Below are 17561 nucleotides of genomic sequence, written 5' to 3'. Positions count from 1 at the left end.
CTACTTTAGGAAGGGTCTTCAGACACTTTGGGGCTCCTATGTAGATCTTCTCACAGGATATACTTGTTTAAATAAAGGCGCCTGGGGCAAGACTTGTGAAGACTGCTGTCACGAGTTCCACAGAGATGGCTGAGTTGGTCACAGTGGGGAGGGAGGAATGGGCCTAGAGTTCAGAACTGGTTCCTAGAAAGGGGCCTAGGAGGCACTGATCTATATGCTGGGGAGCAGATGGTCAGAGGAGAGGCCCACCTCAGTGACAAGCAATACCTAGGTTCAGTTAGTATGTTTGGTGGGCATGCTACCACACCCTAAAAGTTGTTAGGTGAGTGCACCTGCTCCCTGGCAGAGCCTTCCATTTAAAGTGATGTAATGTGTGCTCAAGGAGAACAGGCTGTGCATTACACCAGTTCTGTTACTATTTTGTACAAAACTTTCTCATTAACTGTATTAATGATTTATGTGCAGACACGGGTCCGCTTCTAAGTTTCTAGTTGAGAAAAGCAGTTGAAGGCCACAAGCTGAAGAAATGGGAACACAAGATTGTTTCAAATGTTCACCCGAAGTGGCAACACAGGAAACTAAGTGACTTACTTATCTATCGTAACTTCCAGTTTGTGGGTGCGCATTTGCACAGATAGGTTATTATATTTGAGGGAGAGTGTGCATCTTGACACAGAAGATACAAGCATCTTCCTCTCCCCTCCTTGCTTTGCTCCAAATTTGGAAGCAGCAACAAAGGAAGCATGGATCAGTCTTATAGCCTAAAGAAATAAAAACGGACTAAAAGAAGGCAGAATCATACTAAGATGGTTTGACATGTTTCTAAAATATAACAATTATTTAGGTGAAGATCTATGTTTGAAACACACATATATACAAATAGTATTTAAATGACTATTTATTAACAAATAGAAAAATATATAAACATATACACAAAGTTGTAATTTACAGTCTTCGTCCACCCCTTTGAATTCCTGCATGTAAAAGAATATTGGGAAAGCATTTTTGTTTGAAAGCAAATAGTATAAAAAATTCAGTGTATGTTTTCTATTGGCATATACAAAATTGCTTGCCATAGGCAACATAATCAAGACCAATTTGGTTGAATCAAACATTTTGTAAACTGCGTTTATACAATATGCACATTTTAAAATCCTGTTCTTGCTTCAAACTTTTGATCTTCATTACAATGGGGCACATACCACAGGCCTTTTGAAAGCAGTTTTTAGAGGTAAACAGTAGTCTCCACGCATAGTCTTAACCATTTTGCAGAATACTGAAATGCACATTGGATTATTTTATTTACAAAGTTTACACACATATATGGTTCTTCATGCAAAAAGTATATTTGCAGGTTTTCACTATTGTATAAAAACGTGAATTTTGTAACATTAGTTTTCTAACATAGTATAATTCCATTGGATGTTTGCTTGAAACAACACGTATTTTTTAAGCAGAGGTTGAATGGCCTTCTGTCATGGATGCCGAGTTGGAAGGGGTTGGACTAGATGATTCTCAAGGTCCCTTCCAACTCTGATTCTATGATTCAATGAGGCTTGCTTCCCACATTGGTGTGTATACAGGAATACAGCCTTATTTTTTCAACGATACTAAAGGATTCTCCACTAAATATAACACAAAAGTCTCGGTTCTTTGTTTCAAAGTTTAAAAAATATACAGGATATAGTTTAGCCAAAAGCAAACACTTCAAGTCCTCCTGGTATTATTGTGAGAGTCAGCACTACTCAAAAGCATTCCAAATGAAATCAATAGGACTTAAAAGTATTTAGCTTTCCTGCCAAAGTACCCACAGTTTTAGCACACCATCATAGAAATGCAAAAAAATTATGGGAGAAATATCTGGCTGGGAGTTGGAGTTAACATCTTTTGGCAAGCAAAGTTGCTGCCACATTAAAACTGCACATGTATCTGGGAATATTCATCCCTGTATACAGTGGGACTTAGAATTCTAAGTAAACATGCATAGGACTGCACTGTAAATAGCTGTGAAAAAAGCACTTTAGTATAGTCTTGCAATTTTCACAGCATGTTTTCTCCACACAAGTATTTATGCATTCTGTACTGTAACAGGCAGATCCCAAAGTTCCCAATGAAGTTTCATTTTATTATTTTTAGATTCTTTTTACTGTTGTATATTTGGCCTATTATGTATTGACTCAGTACAGCATGTTGAAAATCCTGTTAAATGCTTCCTTTTGCCAACCGAAAAATGGACAAACAAACACCTGCTATTAGTAGCCACACACACACACACACACACACACACACTCACAATTCTATTGCTCTTTATATTTACATAATCTGCTTAGCAGTAAGATCAGTCCGCCAAACTTTCCTTGTGTCAATGAGACACAGAAGCTTGCTGTTCAGAAAAGAGACAGAGTAGCATGGATCTGCCTTTGGTCTTTTACCAAGCTGCTCCTTGAAGTTTTCTCATACAGCTGCTGTATTTCAAATGCAACTGCCTGAGAGAGCTTTGAAATGCTGCCAATTTAGTTCAGCTGTTTCTGAAACCTTGTAACATCGAGATCCAGGCCACATTCCATCCACAAGCATTCAAAGAGAAGCACGTTGGGAAGCATTCAGTTTAAAGGCTGCCAAGAAAGGTCCTTTAGATTCCTAAAAGAGAGCAAGATAGCAGGGGTTAGCCATATGCACAGAACCTACAACTGGCCACATTCTAGATGTCACTGTCATAAGAAGATGCCTTTGTCATTTTTATTATGTACTGCTGAACACAAGCTTTCGTATACTAATTATATTCTAATTAATAGGAAAAGTACTTTCAGCCAGTCAATTCCAATCAGAAACATTGGGAAGAAAAATATTTTCAGCCCATAAAGCAAGTCTATACTGTTCCCCCAGCTCCCTCTGGGGACATTCAAAGTGTCTTATGACAACCCCATCCCGTCTCTGTCCTGCTGTCCCCTGCTGGTGGGATTGTCCAGGAATCAGCCTAATCCCTGCAGCAGCCCTCCTAAGTCCGCCATCTTGTCACAATCTTATTTAAATTCAGGTCCTATACATTATAAGCCTGCAAATGTATTATACACTCACATTCTTTTTAAAGTTATAATAAATATATTAATATAAAGGGCTTAATTATTGTTCAAAAATAATACAATTCAAAACAGGAATATGAACTTTAAAACAGCAAGGGAGATCCATATGCAAGTGACTTGGAACCAGTGCTCATCCAGATGAGCTGCGTTCAATTTCAGATGCACAGAAATGATCCATGCCCTCCTCGGGAGCTCTTGGTTGTGAACATGTGACTGGAGCTGGGGTCACAGACTTTAATAGGAATGGCTATGCAAATCAGAGTAAGATTTTTAAAGCGGTAGGAATTTGCATAAATCTGCTTTTATAAAGCATGCAAAATATATACAAGAGGAGGCAGAATTATTAGTGAAGGATCTTTGAGACACCAATTTCAACCAGACAATTTACAAACTAGCCTAGATAGTATTAGTAAAAGTTTAATTGATACTACATAGTACTTCACCTGGTAGAGAACTAATGTTTTCTTCTTACCTGGGCATCAATTTATAGAATCACTAACTGTTTTGTCAAGCTCTGTTGTTGACAATGGTTCAGCAGTTAAGAACTGGTTTAATGAAGCAGTGATACTGGAAGGACTCTTACTGGAAAGTTCAGTTGATTCTGTCAAGCTTCCAAAATGAGACGTTGTAGACATGAATACCCTTAAATCCTGTTCGTTATCTGAATCCACAGTGGCTGTTTTTTCAGTCCCTAGGCTGAAAGAATTTTCATCTTCTCCCGTTAGCTCAGGGTATGACTCACAGAAAGAAATACTATCACAGCAAGCTGGATTTTGGATAAGAGGCCAGGCATCTGAAAGATCTCCACAGGTTGAATGTGAAAGAGAACCGAGGAATGCTGGAATCATTTCCCCAACAGAATTAGAATTCCTGCAAGAAGTCACAGGAAATAAAGGACGACTTTAATAAGGTTCAAAAAGTAACACTGCAAATCAAGAACTAGAGTAAGAACTAGTGTTCTTATGTTACTTGTGATTCACAGGTGTCAACTCTATGGGATCTTGATCCCTTCAGCTCCCCCAATTTAGGGTGGGCAGCCCCCTCCAATATTTTATGCAAGTTAGCACCTCCCTCTCTCCCTTGGGCAGCCACCAAGTGTCACCCTCTTTCCTCCTGACTTTTGGCGCCATTTCCAAGTGCGTCTGAACCAGGGCAGCTGGGGAGAGACAGGTAGGCAAGATGATAAAAGAGGCAGGCCCGGAGGAAAGGCAAGCAGGTGAGTAGGGGTGCGGGGCAGGCGAGGCAGGCAGTTGGAGGGGAAGGGGAGGCCTGCACCCAGTTGCATGTAATGGAAGAAGGTGTGCTCCACAGAAGTGTGGGTTGGGTGAAGAAGGGCAGGTGGGGCCCAAAAATATTTTGTTCAAAAATGGCAAAATCTGTGATATGCAACCATGTTTCATGCAGCACTCTCAGCTGCAAATGCCTGCAAAGCAAGGTGAGTAAGAGATTTGTATTTTCTCACATGACAAAATCATATAGCTTTAGTGGTGCAAATATGCAATAGACTTGCAACAGAAGTGCTACATTGAGATAAGATGTCTGCAACAGAATCAGCAAGCAATTCTGAAAATTATTGTTTGGAAACACTCTTAGAACTTCAGTTACCAGCAATAACATTTTTTCAAGCAAGGTGCCTGTTAGAATGAGTATGCATAGTACTTTGTTGATCAAGTACTAAGAAATCACCTCAGGGTCTTCAAAGGGGTATATGGATACCCACCCAGAAACAGATAATTAACTTCTTTTAACTTGCTAGCATTCATACCACAGAAAGTGGCCCACAACCAGGTTTTATTTAGTGAGCAAAAGTAATATTGATATTGCCATGAATATGAATTTTCCACGAAACTGGCAGCAAACATGTGTCAATTCAAAGTTTTTCACTTTACTCTTTTAGTTCATTTAATATTTATTACAGGATATAAGAACAGAATAGTTAGCAGCGGACACAAAGAAAGGTCCTGAATTACCTTTCATGAAGTGTATTCCGAGAGTGAAAAGGGCAGCTATGGCAGCTGTGTTCCAGGCTACATGTCTCATCACAGCACAGGGATGGAATCAAATGCACTGGTCCTAAAAATAAATAAAACTTTTATCTTAACAGATATAAGATCTTTTGGGAACATGTGTTGGAACACAATGTGCAACAATTTTCATATGCAAAAGCAGAACCACTGCTTATAACAGCTATACACTTTTTGCGGGGGGGGGGGGGTAGCAGGATACTGTTAGCATGAGTTACATAAAATTGGTCACCTATGACAAGCCAAAGCTCACAACTGCCCCTGACAATGTGTAGGTCTTTGATGCCAGTTACAGCCCTATGTGTGCTTAAAAGTAGTATCTTAACATTTTAAAATTTCATATTGGATTTTCTGTTTAAAAGGTCATTCAGTGTTATTCTATCTACAACCATGAAGGATGACACCTAGCCATTTCTAGATGAAAGACCACATGAGCCATGTACACAACTATTTAAAAGTTCTCTTTAGCCACACTTAGGGAATATGATTGTAAAGCATAACCATAGCCAGGTCATAGCTAAAGTGGCAGCACTAACCAGATACCCCTGAACAAAATGATGTAGTATATCTTATAAGTTTACAGAAGTACAAAAACTCCCTTGCCCCGCCACTGGCAAAGCAATAACAACAGTCCAATGAGGACTAAGCATGTTTGATGGGCATGGAATGTTGGTGTGGGAGGACTGAAAATCAGGGAACAGGAGGAAATAATGGAGTAACTGGAAACCTGTGCAGGAGAACCACACGCTACAATATTTTGCTGCAGGTTCCACTTGTAGCATATAACGTAACAGCTGTCTCAACATGGCAAACTTTCAGTTTCATTTTAATCAGACACCAGAGACCCAATTTCTTCTTTAATTAAGAGAAGCTGAATTCCAATCCTTAACTGCTAGAAGAAAATCTAATGCACAGTCTCTTAAAGTGCTTGCCAGTAACTTACGTAGTACTGTTATATGCTACAATTTTATTATGATTTCTTTGCCAGATACCGTTTGAAATTACAGCATTCTACCCTACCCTCAGAAGAAATGTGTTAATATTTTTCTTTTTTCCATTCCCTATATTCATATAGAATATAATTGCTAGGAAAGCTTAAAATGTAAGGCAGGTAAAAATATGCTCCTGAGGATCTACACAGCGAACTGTACTCAGAAGTATAATGCCAATTGTTTTTGTTATTTTAGAATATTGAGATCCATGTAGCAATGTTTGGTTACAGAGATTCAAACTCCTATGAAGAGTATAATTTCAGAATTTGATCATTCAAGTTTACTCTTTATCTCTTATGTCCCTGCTGCTTGCACTAGTCCTTTCCCCATAAACCTCACTCAAAATGAATGTACTTACGACATATCTGTGATGGGTCCCGCTGACACTGGCAGCATGTTCTATGAGCATACACATTAAGTTGTGGTCTATCAAAACATGAAAGCTCAGAGCCTTCATAGTGAATATCCTGTGATCGCACAGACCCTTTAGAAAAGAAAAGACATTTGAAATGGTTAAACTGTCTCGGTTTTGTTTACAGTTTTTTCCAATCAAAAACAGCATAATTTTACATTCATGTAAAAAATGTATTCAGCGACGAAGCACTTAATTATGAATCATTTAGATCTCTCTACTTTTGGGTCCACAGTTAAGATTCTAAAGCATTATGAAGTAACGATCTAGGTTGAGCATGCACTATACCTTTAAAGCACATTCAAAGCGCATTTTGCTCCACAAAGAATTCTGGGTATTGTACATTACCCCTCACAAAGTTACAATTCACAGCAACTCTTAACAGTCTTAAACCAGAATTCTTTAAATGTGCTTTAAAGGTATAGCGTGTACCCAGCCCTAGTCTGGCTGAAGTGTAATAGAAACCATTTGCAGAGGAAGAAAGCTGAAGTTCTTTCCAACCAGAAGTACAGGGTAGACCCCAATTCTAGTGTAGAGCTGAAAGCAATCAAAAGATGCTGAATAAGAAGTGTCTGCTTTTTCCCCTATAAGAAAAATCCAGGCATGGATTACTTTTGGTTGTCTGATAGGAAATTATGGTCCACCTGCTGCTATTTGACTTCTTGCTAATTTAAAGAACATTTCACACATGATTTTGGTTTGGGTCATTTTTTGATGCATGTGTAGTCTTGTGAATGGGTTCACCATATGCCAGGCAAGACTAACAAGCATCTAGACATGCGGTGGTTGGGCGTATGTTCATCAGATTCACACAATGACCTTTCAATCAATTATTGTCTATGATGTAATCACTCAAGGTGAAGAAAATGCTTTGGGAATAAGCTCCAAAGTGTAATAAGATGCTCTTTATGACAATTCAGGTGAAAAAGTGATTGGTTTTAAAGGCACAGAAAACAAAGGCAACATTATTAAACATATAATATGGAAAACTTACAGCTTGGCTTCTTTTCCATGAATTGCCTTTTACAATAGATAACACAAAGGATGAGGAGAGCTAACAGTACAGTTGCTAATGCGCTGCATATCACAGCAGCTAAAGCAGTGTCTCGTGGACTGGAAGCAGTTGATGGGATTTTCACCAGATTCACTTTTGTAGTGCCTAAATAAAGATAAGTACATATACTTTTTAGTTATATGAAATCAGATGCAAGGAACATCCAAGAAGCACTTAGTGCTTAGAGGAACAACATCCTCAACAACAAATATAGCATGAGCATATTTAATACAGCTTATTCATAAATGTAATACCAGACATAAGTTGTTTTGACATAACTGTTTTCTAAACAGCTTGGGGGTGCTCCTGGATTTAGCCTTGTTACTTCAGAAGGACGGGTAATAATATTAATAATAATAATAATAATAATAATAATAATAATAGACAGGTAATAACAACATTATGAGAAATACAGTTCTATAGTGGTATAAGAATTGCATGTTCTATTATATGAAAATTCATGTCACAGAATCTATACACTGATTAAGCAATATAAATGAAGAATCAGCCAAGCCACAAAGCAACTGCTTAAATATCAAATACAATGGAAACAAACCTTTGAGCAAAAATTCTATTGAGTGAGCAGAACTGAAAATATTTGTTTTCTTCTCTACTTTTCTGATGTAGTAAAATTTTTTAAACATGTTTTCACAGCAACACTGTAGCAGACAAGGCCTCCTAGCAGCTTTGCCCAATTTACACCATCATAGAACTAAAGAGTATTTAGTGATGGTTCAGATGTATCAAGTATGAAGCCTGCTCTCCTTCCTCTCATGTGCTTAGCTTAAAAAAAGGTACCAACTTCTTGGGTTGATCAAACCATAGCCTGCTGCTACATCCAAGACAACAAGCCTTATTGTTTGCACAGATTTTCTGTGCACAGGTTACTCATTGCATCACTGGTTTGGATTAAGTAATTAATGGTTATAAATGAAAAATAAAAAATTTCAGCAATTAGAACAGTATATCTGCTAAAGGTTTACTACATCTAGCATGTTAAGTAGAGTCCACCACAGTATGTTTCCCACAGGTTTTCTTTATCACAAATCACCATTTATTAAAACTTAAATTAAAAGTTTCATTTTTAAAATGTTCAGATATTTTGCCACAAAGTTAACCCTGAAGAAGAAACAGCATAGAAAAGTTCAGAAAACGAATCTAAGACAGAAAATGTATTTGCTTTGAAAGCCTGTATGCACAGATACTTAACAACTAGAAGGATTCATAAGCCACACAGCTGATGAGTGTAACATACATATTTTCCATGCTAAGGAAACTTATTAAAATACTTGGGATGTTCCAAGAGTCATTTTGTCTTAAGCTGCAAATGGAGATCAATGTCCTCAGAAGGAATTCATCCAAGGACCTTTTGCCAACTTTGAATACTAATGATCTGGGCCATTCAGGGAGTGGCCAGAAATAAAGGGGGTTATTATTTTCAGCATGCACAAACAACAGGGGCTGAAAATGTTTAAAGCTGGGAACAGAGCTTGGATCTGAAGTTGTTCCTCAATTCATGTAAGGGAGGGGCAATAATCTGCCTGCATCCCATACCATTCCCAAGGACCTTTCAAGCCCCAGCATCAGATTTTCAGGGCATGCAAGGGGCTGCAAAGGGAAGGAGCTGGAAAGCTCCATTCTGCAAACGTGAACTCTTCTTGTTGTTGTTAATTAAAATGTTACAGTATTAAAACACAAAATAGTGTTTTTTAAGAGATCAGTGAAAGTAGTTTGAAAAGCATTCTCTCTCATAATAGATAAACTAGTATACTGGAGAGCTGCAGGCAATGAATCAGACTGAAAGATGGCTTGAGTATAAATAGCAAAGGACTTGCTGCAAAGATGACTGAATGTGTGCTAGAGCACGCACACACACACCATCATTGCATGCTACTGCAGACTGAAAAGGTCTACTTTTTAGTTTCCTTTGCATTGTTAAGTAGTCCAACAGAGCTTTTCCAGGTGTAAAGCAATGGACATTGATTTAGTACATGAGGCTTTACAGCCCTCAGAGGCATGAGTGACAAACCTGCAGAGGCACTTTCAAAGGCAAAATTGTTTGTCTCTGTAATGACTTCAGTGCCACAGTTGTGACAGGCCATTGAGAGGTGTCCAATGCACCATTTGCTCAGACACTGTAGAATTTTTTTCATTGATTGAGGCTGTGGATAAGGTGCTTGTATCTATTCAGCCAACTTGCTGTCTTGATCCTTCATTGCTTATTTGTACTTGCTGGGGGGGGGTATTATCCAGGTGGGTCCAGGGGCTTATGAATGTGTCATTTAATAAGGAATCAGCCATCTTGAAAAGGTGGTGCAATGATGGCTGCTTAAAAACTCCAACTCTGGACCACTTGTGAGAGTGGTGTCAGCTCAGCTTCAGGCACAGGCTTAGGCCTGCTTTTCGGACTGAATTGGCCTTGGTCACTTAGATGCGTTTTACCAGGAGAGGGACAGAGGGAGTTCAACCCTGTAAACTCTTGCTGACTCTCTCATCAGCTTTTGATATCATTGACCAAGGTATACTCCTTGACTGGTTGTGTGAGATGGGAGTTGGGCACACTTTGTTGCAGAGGTTTGACTCTTATCCACTGGACTGGTATCAAAGAACATTAAGTGACTGCACCTCAGTCCCCTGCCACTTGTATTATGGGGTGCCACAGGGGAATATACTGTCCCCCATGCTACTTAATGTTTATATGAAGTTGCTGGTAATGATCCCTATGGAAGTTTGGAGCATAGTGTCAGCATTATGCTGATGATATCCAGCTTTATTTGTCTGTGTACTGGTTTACAGTAATGGGTTGAGTGAGGGTCAATAAGTTGAAAATGAATCCTGGCTAGACTGAGTTCCTGTGGGTGGTTTCCAGGTTTGGGGGTTGGGTAATGTTTTAGATTACACAGGTACACAGCTTGAGAGTTTTCAATTCTTATTTGTTCCTGGAAGCCAAAGTGGCTTCAGTAGCTGGTATACCAACTATGTGAAGGAGCGTCTCCACCCCTAACGTTCCGCCCAGACACTGAGGTCCAGCGCTGAGGGACTTCTGGTGGTTCCCTCACTGTGAGAAGCCAAGTTACAGGGAACCAGGCAGAGGGCCTTCTCGGTAGTGGCACCAGCCCTGTGGAACGCCCTCCCACCAGATGTCAAAGAGAAAAACAACTACCAGACTTTTAGAAGACATCTGAAGGCAGCCCTGTTTAGGGAAGTTTTTAATGCTTAACAGACCACTGTATTTTAATACTTTGTTGGAAGCCGCCCAGAGTGGCTGGGGAAACCCAGCCAGATGGGCGGGGTATAAATTATTATTATTATTATTATTATTATTATTATTATTATTATTATTATTCTAATTCTAATTCTAATTCTTTAATCATCTTTAATAATTTAGCCATTGTGCCTGATGCATTGGTAATCTCTAGAAAGGGCTACCTTAAAGTGCTCTATATGGGGCTTCCTCAGAGCTGGGTCCATAAACTGAAGTTGGTGCAGAATGCTGTAGCAAGGTTACTTGGAGGTGTTGTATCAAACACATATTGAACTGCACCTAAAGGACCTGTACTGGTTGCCAATAAGTTACCAGATCAAGTTCACATTTTGGTTTAAACCTATAAAGTCTTGAACAACTTGGAACCAAATGGCCGGGGAAACCAAGCCAGATGGGTGGGATATAAATAATAAATTATTATTATTATTACTACTACTACGACTACTACAGTGGTACCTCGGGTTAAGAACTTAATTCGTTCCGGAGGTCCGTTCTTAACCTGAAACTGTTCTTAACCTGAAGCACCACTTTAGCTAATGGGGCCTCCCGCTGCCGGAGTACAATTTCTGTTCTCATCCTGAAGCAAAGTTCTTAACCCGAGGTACTATTTCTGGGTTAGCGGAGTTTGTAACCTGAAGCGTATGTAACCTGAAGCGTATGTAACCCGAGGTACCACAATGTTATTATTATTAATAACTAAGATGCCTGCAGGAGTGCCTTGCTTCCTACTGTCCTGTCAGAGCATTGTGTTTTGCTGTAGAGACCCTCTAACTGTGCTAATCTTGATTGGCAGCAATTGGGGTGGGGGCCTTCTCTGTGGTGGCCTGCTTTCTACTGAATCACTTGACTTTGGAGTTCTGACATGTGCAAGGGAGGCTATTTTGGCACTTGTTAAATATGTACCTCTGAACTCAAGCCTTTCTGGCATTTCATGTCAATAATTAATTAAGCCCTTGGCTTAGGGCTGCATTTTTTTATTATTGGGATATTAATGTATTTTTCATTTTCTGTTCATTTATGCATTCATTGTTATTTGTACTGTGGTATAAGGTGGTATATACGGGTAATACTTTGGGTAGATGTAGATCCACTGAAATTAACGAATGTAACTAGGTTAGGTCCATTAACTTCAGTTGTGTCTCCTCTGAGAACTTAGTTGGAGACAACAATTTTGCGAATAGATAAAAAACATTTTTCTTTTGTTCATTAGCCTTCATCAGACATTTAACAGAGTCTATAGAGGTGCAGTGTCATGTCCAACCTACACATGTTTATATTTACCGTATTTTTCGTCCCATAAGACGCACCTAGTTTTTTTGGGGGGAGGGGGAAATAAAGGAAAAAATTTTCCCGTTATTTCCCCCCCAAAACCAGGTCGGGGAATCCAAACCAGGTCGGGGAACAGCGGGAAGGCGCGCTCCACCTCCCCGCTGTCCCCCGAGTTTGTGGGGCTGGCGCTGGGGAGAAGCGCACTTCTCCCCAGTGCCAGCCTCCAAACCAGGTCGGGAAACAGCGGGAAGGCACACTGCATCTCCCCGCTGTCCCCCGAGCTTGAGGGCTGCAGGCTGCTGCCCGCAAGCCTTGCGAGCCCGCGGGAACTCCTGCTGGGATTGCAAGGCTTGCGGATAGCTTCCTGAAGCCTGGAGAGCGAGAGGGGTCGGTGCGCACTGACCCCTCTCGCTCTCCAGGCTTCAGCGAAAGCCTGCATTCGCCCCATAGGACACACACACATTTCCCCTTCATTTTTGGAGGGGAAAAAGTGCGTCCTATAGGGCGAAAAATACGGTAGATGTACAGTTGGTCTCTATACATGTTATAATGAACATTGGTCAAGGGCAGATTCTGTTGCCATAATGCCACCATGTGAATGATGGATGATTGAAGTAGGCTAGCTATTATTACCGTTGTTCACAGAGGTTTCTATAAAAATATGCAAAACCTGTTCACCAGTGGCAAACTAGGATGACTGTGCACACAACAACCATTGGTTCCTCTTTCAGACTGCCTTCAGTTCTCTGGAAGCAAGCTATAATCTGTCTCCAGCCCAAATAGGTTCACTCATTGCAGTAAAAGACATGAGGAGGCTTATTTCTTGCAACTGACATGAATTGCAGTGCTTACAGAAGCCCACATCAGTACAGCAACTTCACAGGCAAAAAACAACAAAGATTTCATGAGACAAAAGATCAGAAGAAAGCAACCCAAACGTATTAGCTTCTGAAAACATGTAAAATCTGCCTGTTCCCACAAGCATGCCTGGACAAGACTGAAAGTCTATAATTTCCTGAAAAATGATCTTTGTAGTCATAATGGCTAGTTAGGAGACCAAGCACTGCCAAAATATGGTAAAATAACTATAAAACTCTTACATGTAAAAAACAGGCTGCTATGCCAAGCCTACAAAATGTACTGAATTGAAGTGAGGAGTCATTTTCATGCGATGACCTCTATTATGAGCTCCTACATTCCCTGTGCAACCTGGCAGCAAGAGAAGAATAAAAATATGTTTGGGGAAAATAAGGGTGAAGGAATGACCGGGGTACATGGAAAGGGCAGGAAAGAAAGGAAGTACGGTAACCAGACAACTGCGGAATGTGAAAGGCGGCTCAGGTTAATAACAGAGCATGCCTGGATCAAAAGTTCCATCCACACTTATATTGTAAGGATATGTTAAAAGGGATGATTCATGAGTCCTCAGTACATAATTCATCTTGCTCTATTCATACTTTTAAAATGTTTTTAACACATATACTTCCCAATTCCTTCCTTCTTCATAAACTTCTAGCTGTAACGACAAAGTTTACAGCCTCCACAAACCAGTGTACCAGAACTCAAGACAATTTCGTTGCACTGAAACTAATGGAATGGTTTCATTAATGTCAGTAGACTGGGGTGAGCTTTATCAATGCAAAAAAATGAAAACAAAAAAGGGCTGGACTGGATCGAACAGACAGCTGGATCAAATAGGTGCTCCTTCCACTCAGGGAAAGAAATATTCCATGAGTGGAAGTGCAACTGTGGATCCAAGCCAATGCTACTCCAGCTCAAAAGGGATGATAAAATACACTGACAGGGACAAGTAGTTCAGACTGGGGTATAACTGGGAAGACAGTTATGATTATTTTAGTTTATTACAAATGCATGTTTAGTAAATGTATCATTAAAAAAAGGGAAGAAAGCAGTTTTAGTCAAGGGGACTCATGGAGGAGCCTTTAGAGCATGGTATTCCCATAGCCTGAGTACATACCATACTTTTCTGTGTATAAGACAATGTTATTTTCCTTAAAAATCAAGCTAAAAAATTGGGGTCGTCTTATACATGGGTAGTGAATAGGGTGGATGTTTGATTGGTTGCCGCTGCGGCTGTTAGCAGCTATTGTGCATGTTATTGGTTGCTGTGTCAATGGGTGGTGTTGATTGGCTTACGCTGCGGCAATTGGTCATGTGATTGGCAGCTTTTGCCAGCAAGGGGACAGACGTGAGGTGGATTTTGTGACGTGTGCAGGTGAGCAATTTTCGGCAACCCCCCCCCCCAAGAAAAGCTCTACAACCCTGGGTAATCAGCTCAACAACTCTGTGCCATCTCCACATTTTCTGAAATTTGAGTCCCCCAAAATAGGGGGCATCTTATAGATGGGGCATCTTGTATGTTCATGCAAGATGTATACTCATCTTTGCCCTTTTATACCCAATGATGAAAACTTTATACATTATCTCTTTTGTATTGTGGTCCTACCTGATTCTTGAACTTTAAGATATAATTTGTTATGAATAGTTTATCAATTTGAGTCAATAATAAAAGTGGTAGGATTCAATATTACTTTTTTATTTAGATTCATAAAGGGAATAGAAAAAAATATGACCAATGGAACACTAGAAAGCTTTTCTCTTTAAGCAAATGTATGAGTTGTTATTTCATTATAGAAATGAAACTAAGTGAAATTGTTGCTGTAGTGAGATAGATTTATTATTGATGGGAAACATTTTATTTTTCTTTGTATATACATAATATTAGTAATAAATATTTTTCAGACTGTTTCTTGGATTATTTCAAATAAAAATTATTTATTCTGCAAGTCAATAACGTTTTTGCAATCTCGATGTAAACTCAAATGCAGGGTGTTCTTTAAACAAAAAAACCTGAGCAATATTTGTGGTTATACTAAGTAATCCCAGCTGCATAATATAAGAAGTTGCCAATATACAGAACTGTTGACATTTCCCCAGCTATTTTTTAAAAAATACAGTATTCATATATTGGATTAGAAATAAAACACACACAAATCCTTAATTTATCTTATTTTCTCTTTCTTTCCCCTCCACTCCTTTGTGACCATGTACTTTCCAGTATTCATAACTTTACACACAAAGCCATTCAAGGAACACAGCCAACTGCTTATTACATCAGACTATGCTTTCCACTGTCTACTATGTTCGCTTAGAAGTCTTATTTCTAAATTAATTTTAAAAATGTTTTTCATTAATAAAGGGAATTGTAAGAATGTTCATAAGAAAATAAAAATGTATTGTGTGTTTGCAAACCCTGAAACACACACACACACATATATATACACCATACTTTTCCATGTATAAGACTATTTTTTTTACTCTAAAATAATGTTCAAAATCTGGACTCATCTTGTACACAGATAGTATCTCCCCCCCCCCCATTTTCTTAAATCGGAGTCCCTAAAAATAGGAGGCAAAAAGCACTGAACATTTTATATGATTAAATAGAACGAACACAGATGAATATTGAATAACTTAACACAAAAATATTAGAGCCATGGGTGTAATCCTGCTGGCCCCTCAGACACAGAACAATATCCTATAGAAGTTAGTACAACTGCTACTTCCCTGCTGTGTTGCCTCTCTGCAAGCTTACAGCATACTGTTAGATGTTTCTCACTGTCTGCTAGTCTCTACACTCCAAGTTGAGGCCTTCTGCACCTGCCTTAAAGCACCTAGAAAACTTGTTCTTCTTCAAGGAACTGCGTGTTTGTTCCAGGACTAGCCAACGCACTGGGCTCCTGAGGCAGAACAAGCTGCTGCATGCTCCCAAGTGAAGTGCTGAAAGTTTACTTTGGATTCTACTGACTTGCTGCACACCTGGCAGCATATTAGCGGCTAAAGATGAATACAACATATTGCTAAACTAGCTCCTAAGGGTTGGTGCCACATTTGTTCTATGCACGTGAAGCCAGTAAGGTTTTACCTTGTCCTACAACTTCTGGAAGTAAAGACTTGAGAAGCTAAACAATTTGAAATGTACAGCCTGAGCAAAATAATATTTCTGGTTTTCAGGCATATTAGCTTCTCATGCAAACAAAAATGAAATGCCACTGAAAAATTATGCTCCTTTACTGAGATGGACAATACAGTAAATTCAGAGAACAAACCCAACAGAATGGATGTAGATAAGATCTATGCAATCTAGTTGTTCAATGAGCTGCATCTAGCAGATTAGTCACTACTTAGCCTTCAATACTGCTTTCTAAATTCAAAGCATGAATACTGTAAGTCGCCTTAAGGGTCAGCCTACTGATAAATATACAAGGCCGACCGCAAAGAGCATCCACACAGTATAGGTCAATCATTATCCCATTTTCTCTGAGGAATTTCAAGTTCACTTAAATCTGATAACTGAGCAGCTAGCTCTTTGTTAATAAAAAGTAATGATTAAGTTAAATATCTTGCAGACATATTATACCTAAAACAAACACTCACTCAGCCTCTGGCAAAGAATGATGCTAATTATAGGATTGACAAGAGATGAAAGGTTGCTTCTAGTACTAACTTGTGCAGAAGGCTGGTTAAGAGAAATACTGACATTCTCAATCCCTGTAGTTCAAATTAACACCTTCTTCACCCTTTCCACATCATAAAGTTAAAACATTACAGACTATTGGTATAATCCTTTTAGTTCATAAAACTCATGTTTCTACCCTTGCTATATGCACCAAGATGTGCCTGTTAACGGAAATGGAAGGACTGTGTACGCATCCCGTATCTCCTTCCAGTTTGACCATGAAGGAGTGTGGCTCTACGGTCTTACAGCAGAATGGAGTAAGTTGAGCTGGGATATCAGAGACATGCACAGACCTCCTTTAAGACAGAATTAGGCTCCCTCAGAGGTCTAAAGAGGCCCAGGCTTCTTCCCCTTTTGAAGCCCATATCCGTAATAAAAATAAAAATGACACATAAAAACAAAACAAGGTACCCCACCATTTCAACAACCAGAACAAGAAATAAAAATTATATGTATGACAGCAAGTCTGAGAACAAAACTCACAGGTAGGATGGGAAAAATTTGGACAACTGAAACTCCTTGGATTCTCACAACTTTAGGCTGCAAAACTAACCCACATACCTGCGAGTAAGCCCTACTGAATTCAAAAGAACTTACTTCTGAGTAGACATGGTTAGGATTTCACTTATCATACTGTGAGGGAAGAGGTTAAATCACACCCCACAATAGCCGTAAGTGCTTTATGAGAGAGGAGCAATAAGACAGGTATTTGTTGTAGCCTATATGTATCCTCTGGGCTCCATATATGTATCTGAGTAATCAATATGGATAAACAGGAATTCTAACGTAACTGAATTTATATGTCAATGGACAGCTATTCAAACACAAGAGGAGTTCAGTTTTCAGTTTAAATATTCCTAAAGAAACTGGAAATTAGCCAGCTTAATGTACGTTGTAAGATATTTGAATACCACACAAAATA

General features: G+C 39.3%; 1 protein-coding gene across 7 annotated transcripts in view; it reads right to left on the bottom strand.

The window, feature by feature from the left end:
- Positions 1 to 880: 880 nt before the first annotated feature.
- TNFRSF19 (TNF receptor superfamily member 19) overlaps positions 881 to 17561 on the bottom strand; it is a 52698-nt gene continuing 36017 nt past the window's right edge. For 6 of the 7 annotated variants that reach the window (XM_053385888.1, XM_053385892.1, XM_053385894.1 and 3 more), the window contains 5 exons: positions 7506 to 7670; positions 6458 to 6583; positions 5054 to 5156; positions 3556 to 3953; positions 881 to 2640 (listed from right to left, as the gene is read on the bottom strand). In XM_053385888.1, the coding sequence (XP_053241863.1) occupies positions 3563 to 3953; positions 5054 to 5156; positions 6458 to 6583; positions 7506 to 7670 (785 nt within the window). In that variant the 3' untranslated portion in view covers positions 881 to 2640; positions 3556 to 3562. The remainder of the gene's footprint in view (positions 2641 to 3555; positions 3954 to 5053; positions 5157 to 6457; positions 6584 to 7505; positions 7671 to 17561) is intronic. The other variant, XM_053385891.1, reaches the window with a different exon arrangement.

Source organism: Podarcis raffonei, chromosome 4 (assembly GCF_027172205.1).
Source record: "Podarcis raffonei isolate rPodRaf1 chromosome 4, rPodRaf1.pri, whole genome shotgun sequence".
In the NCBI taxonomy this organism is placed as follows: Eukaryota; Metazoa; Chordata; class Lepidosauria; order Squamata; family Lacertidae; genus Podarcis; species Podarcis raffonei.
Note: the sequence above shows the minus strand (reverse complement) of the source record. Positions and strands in the feature narration are given on the sequence as shown.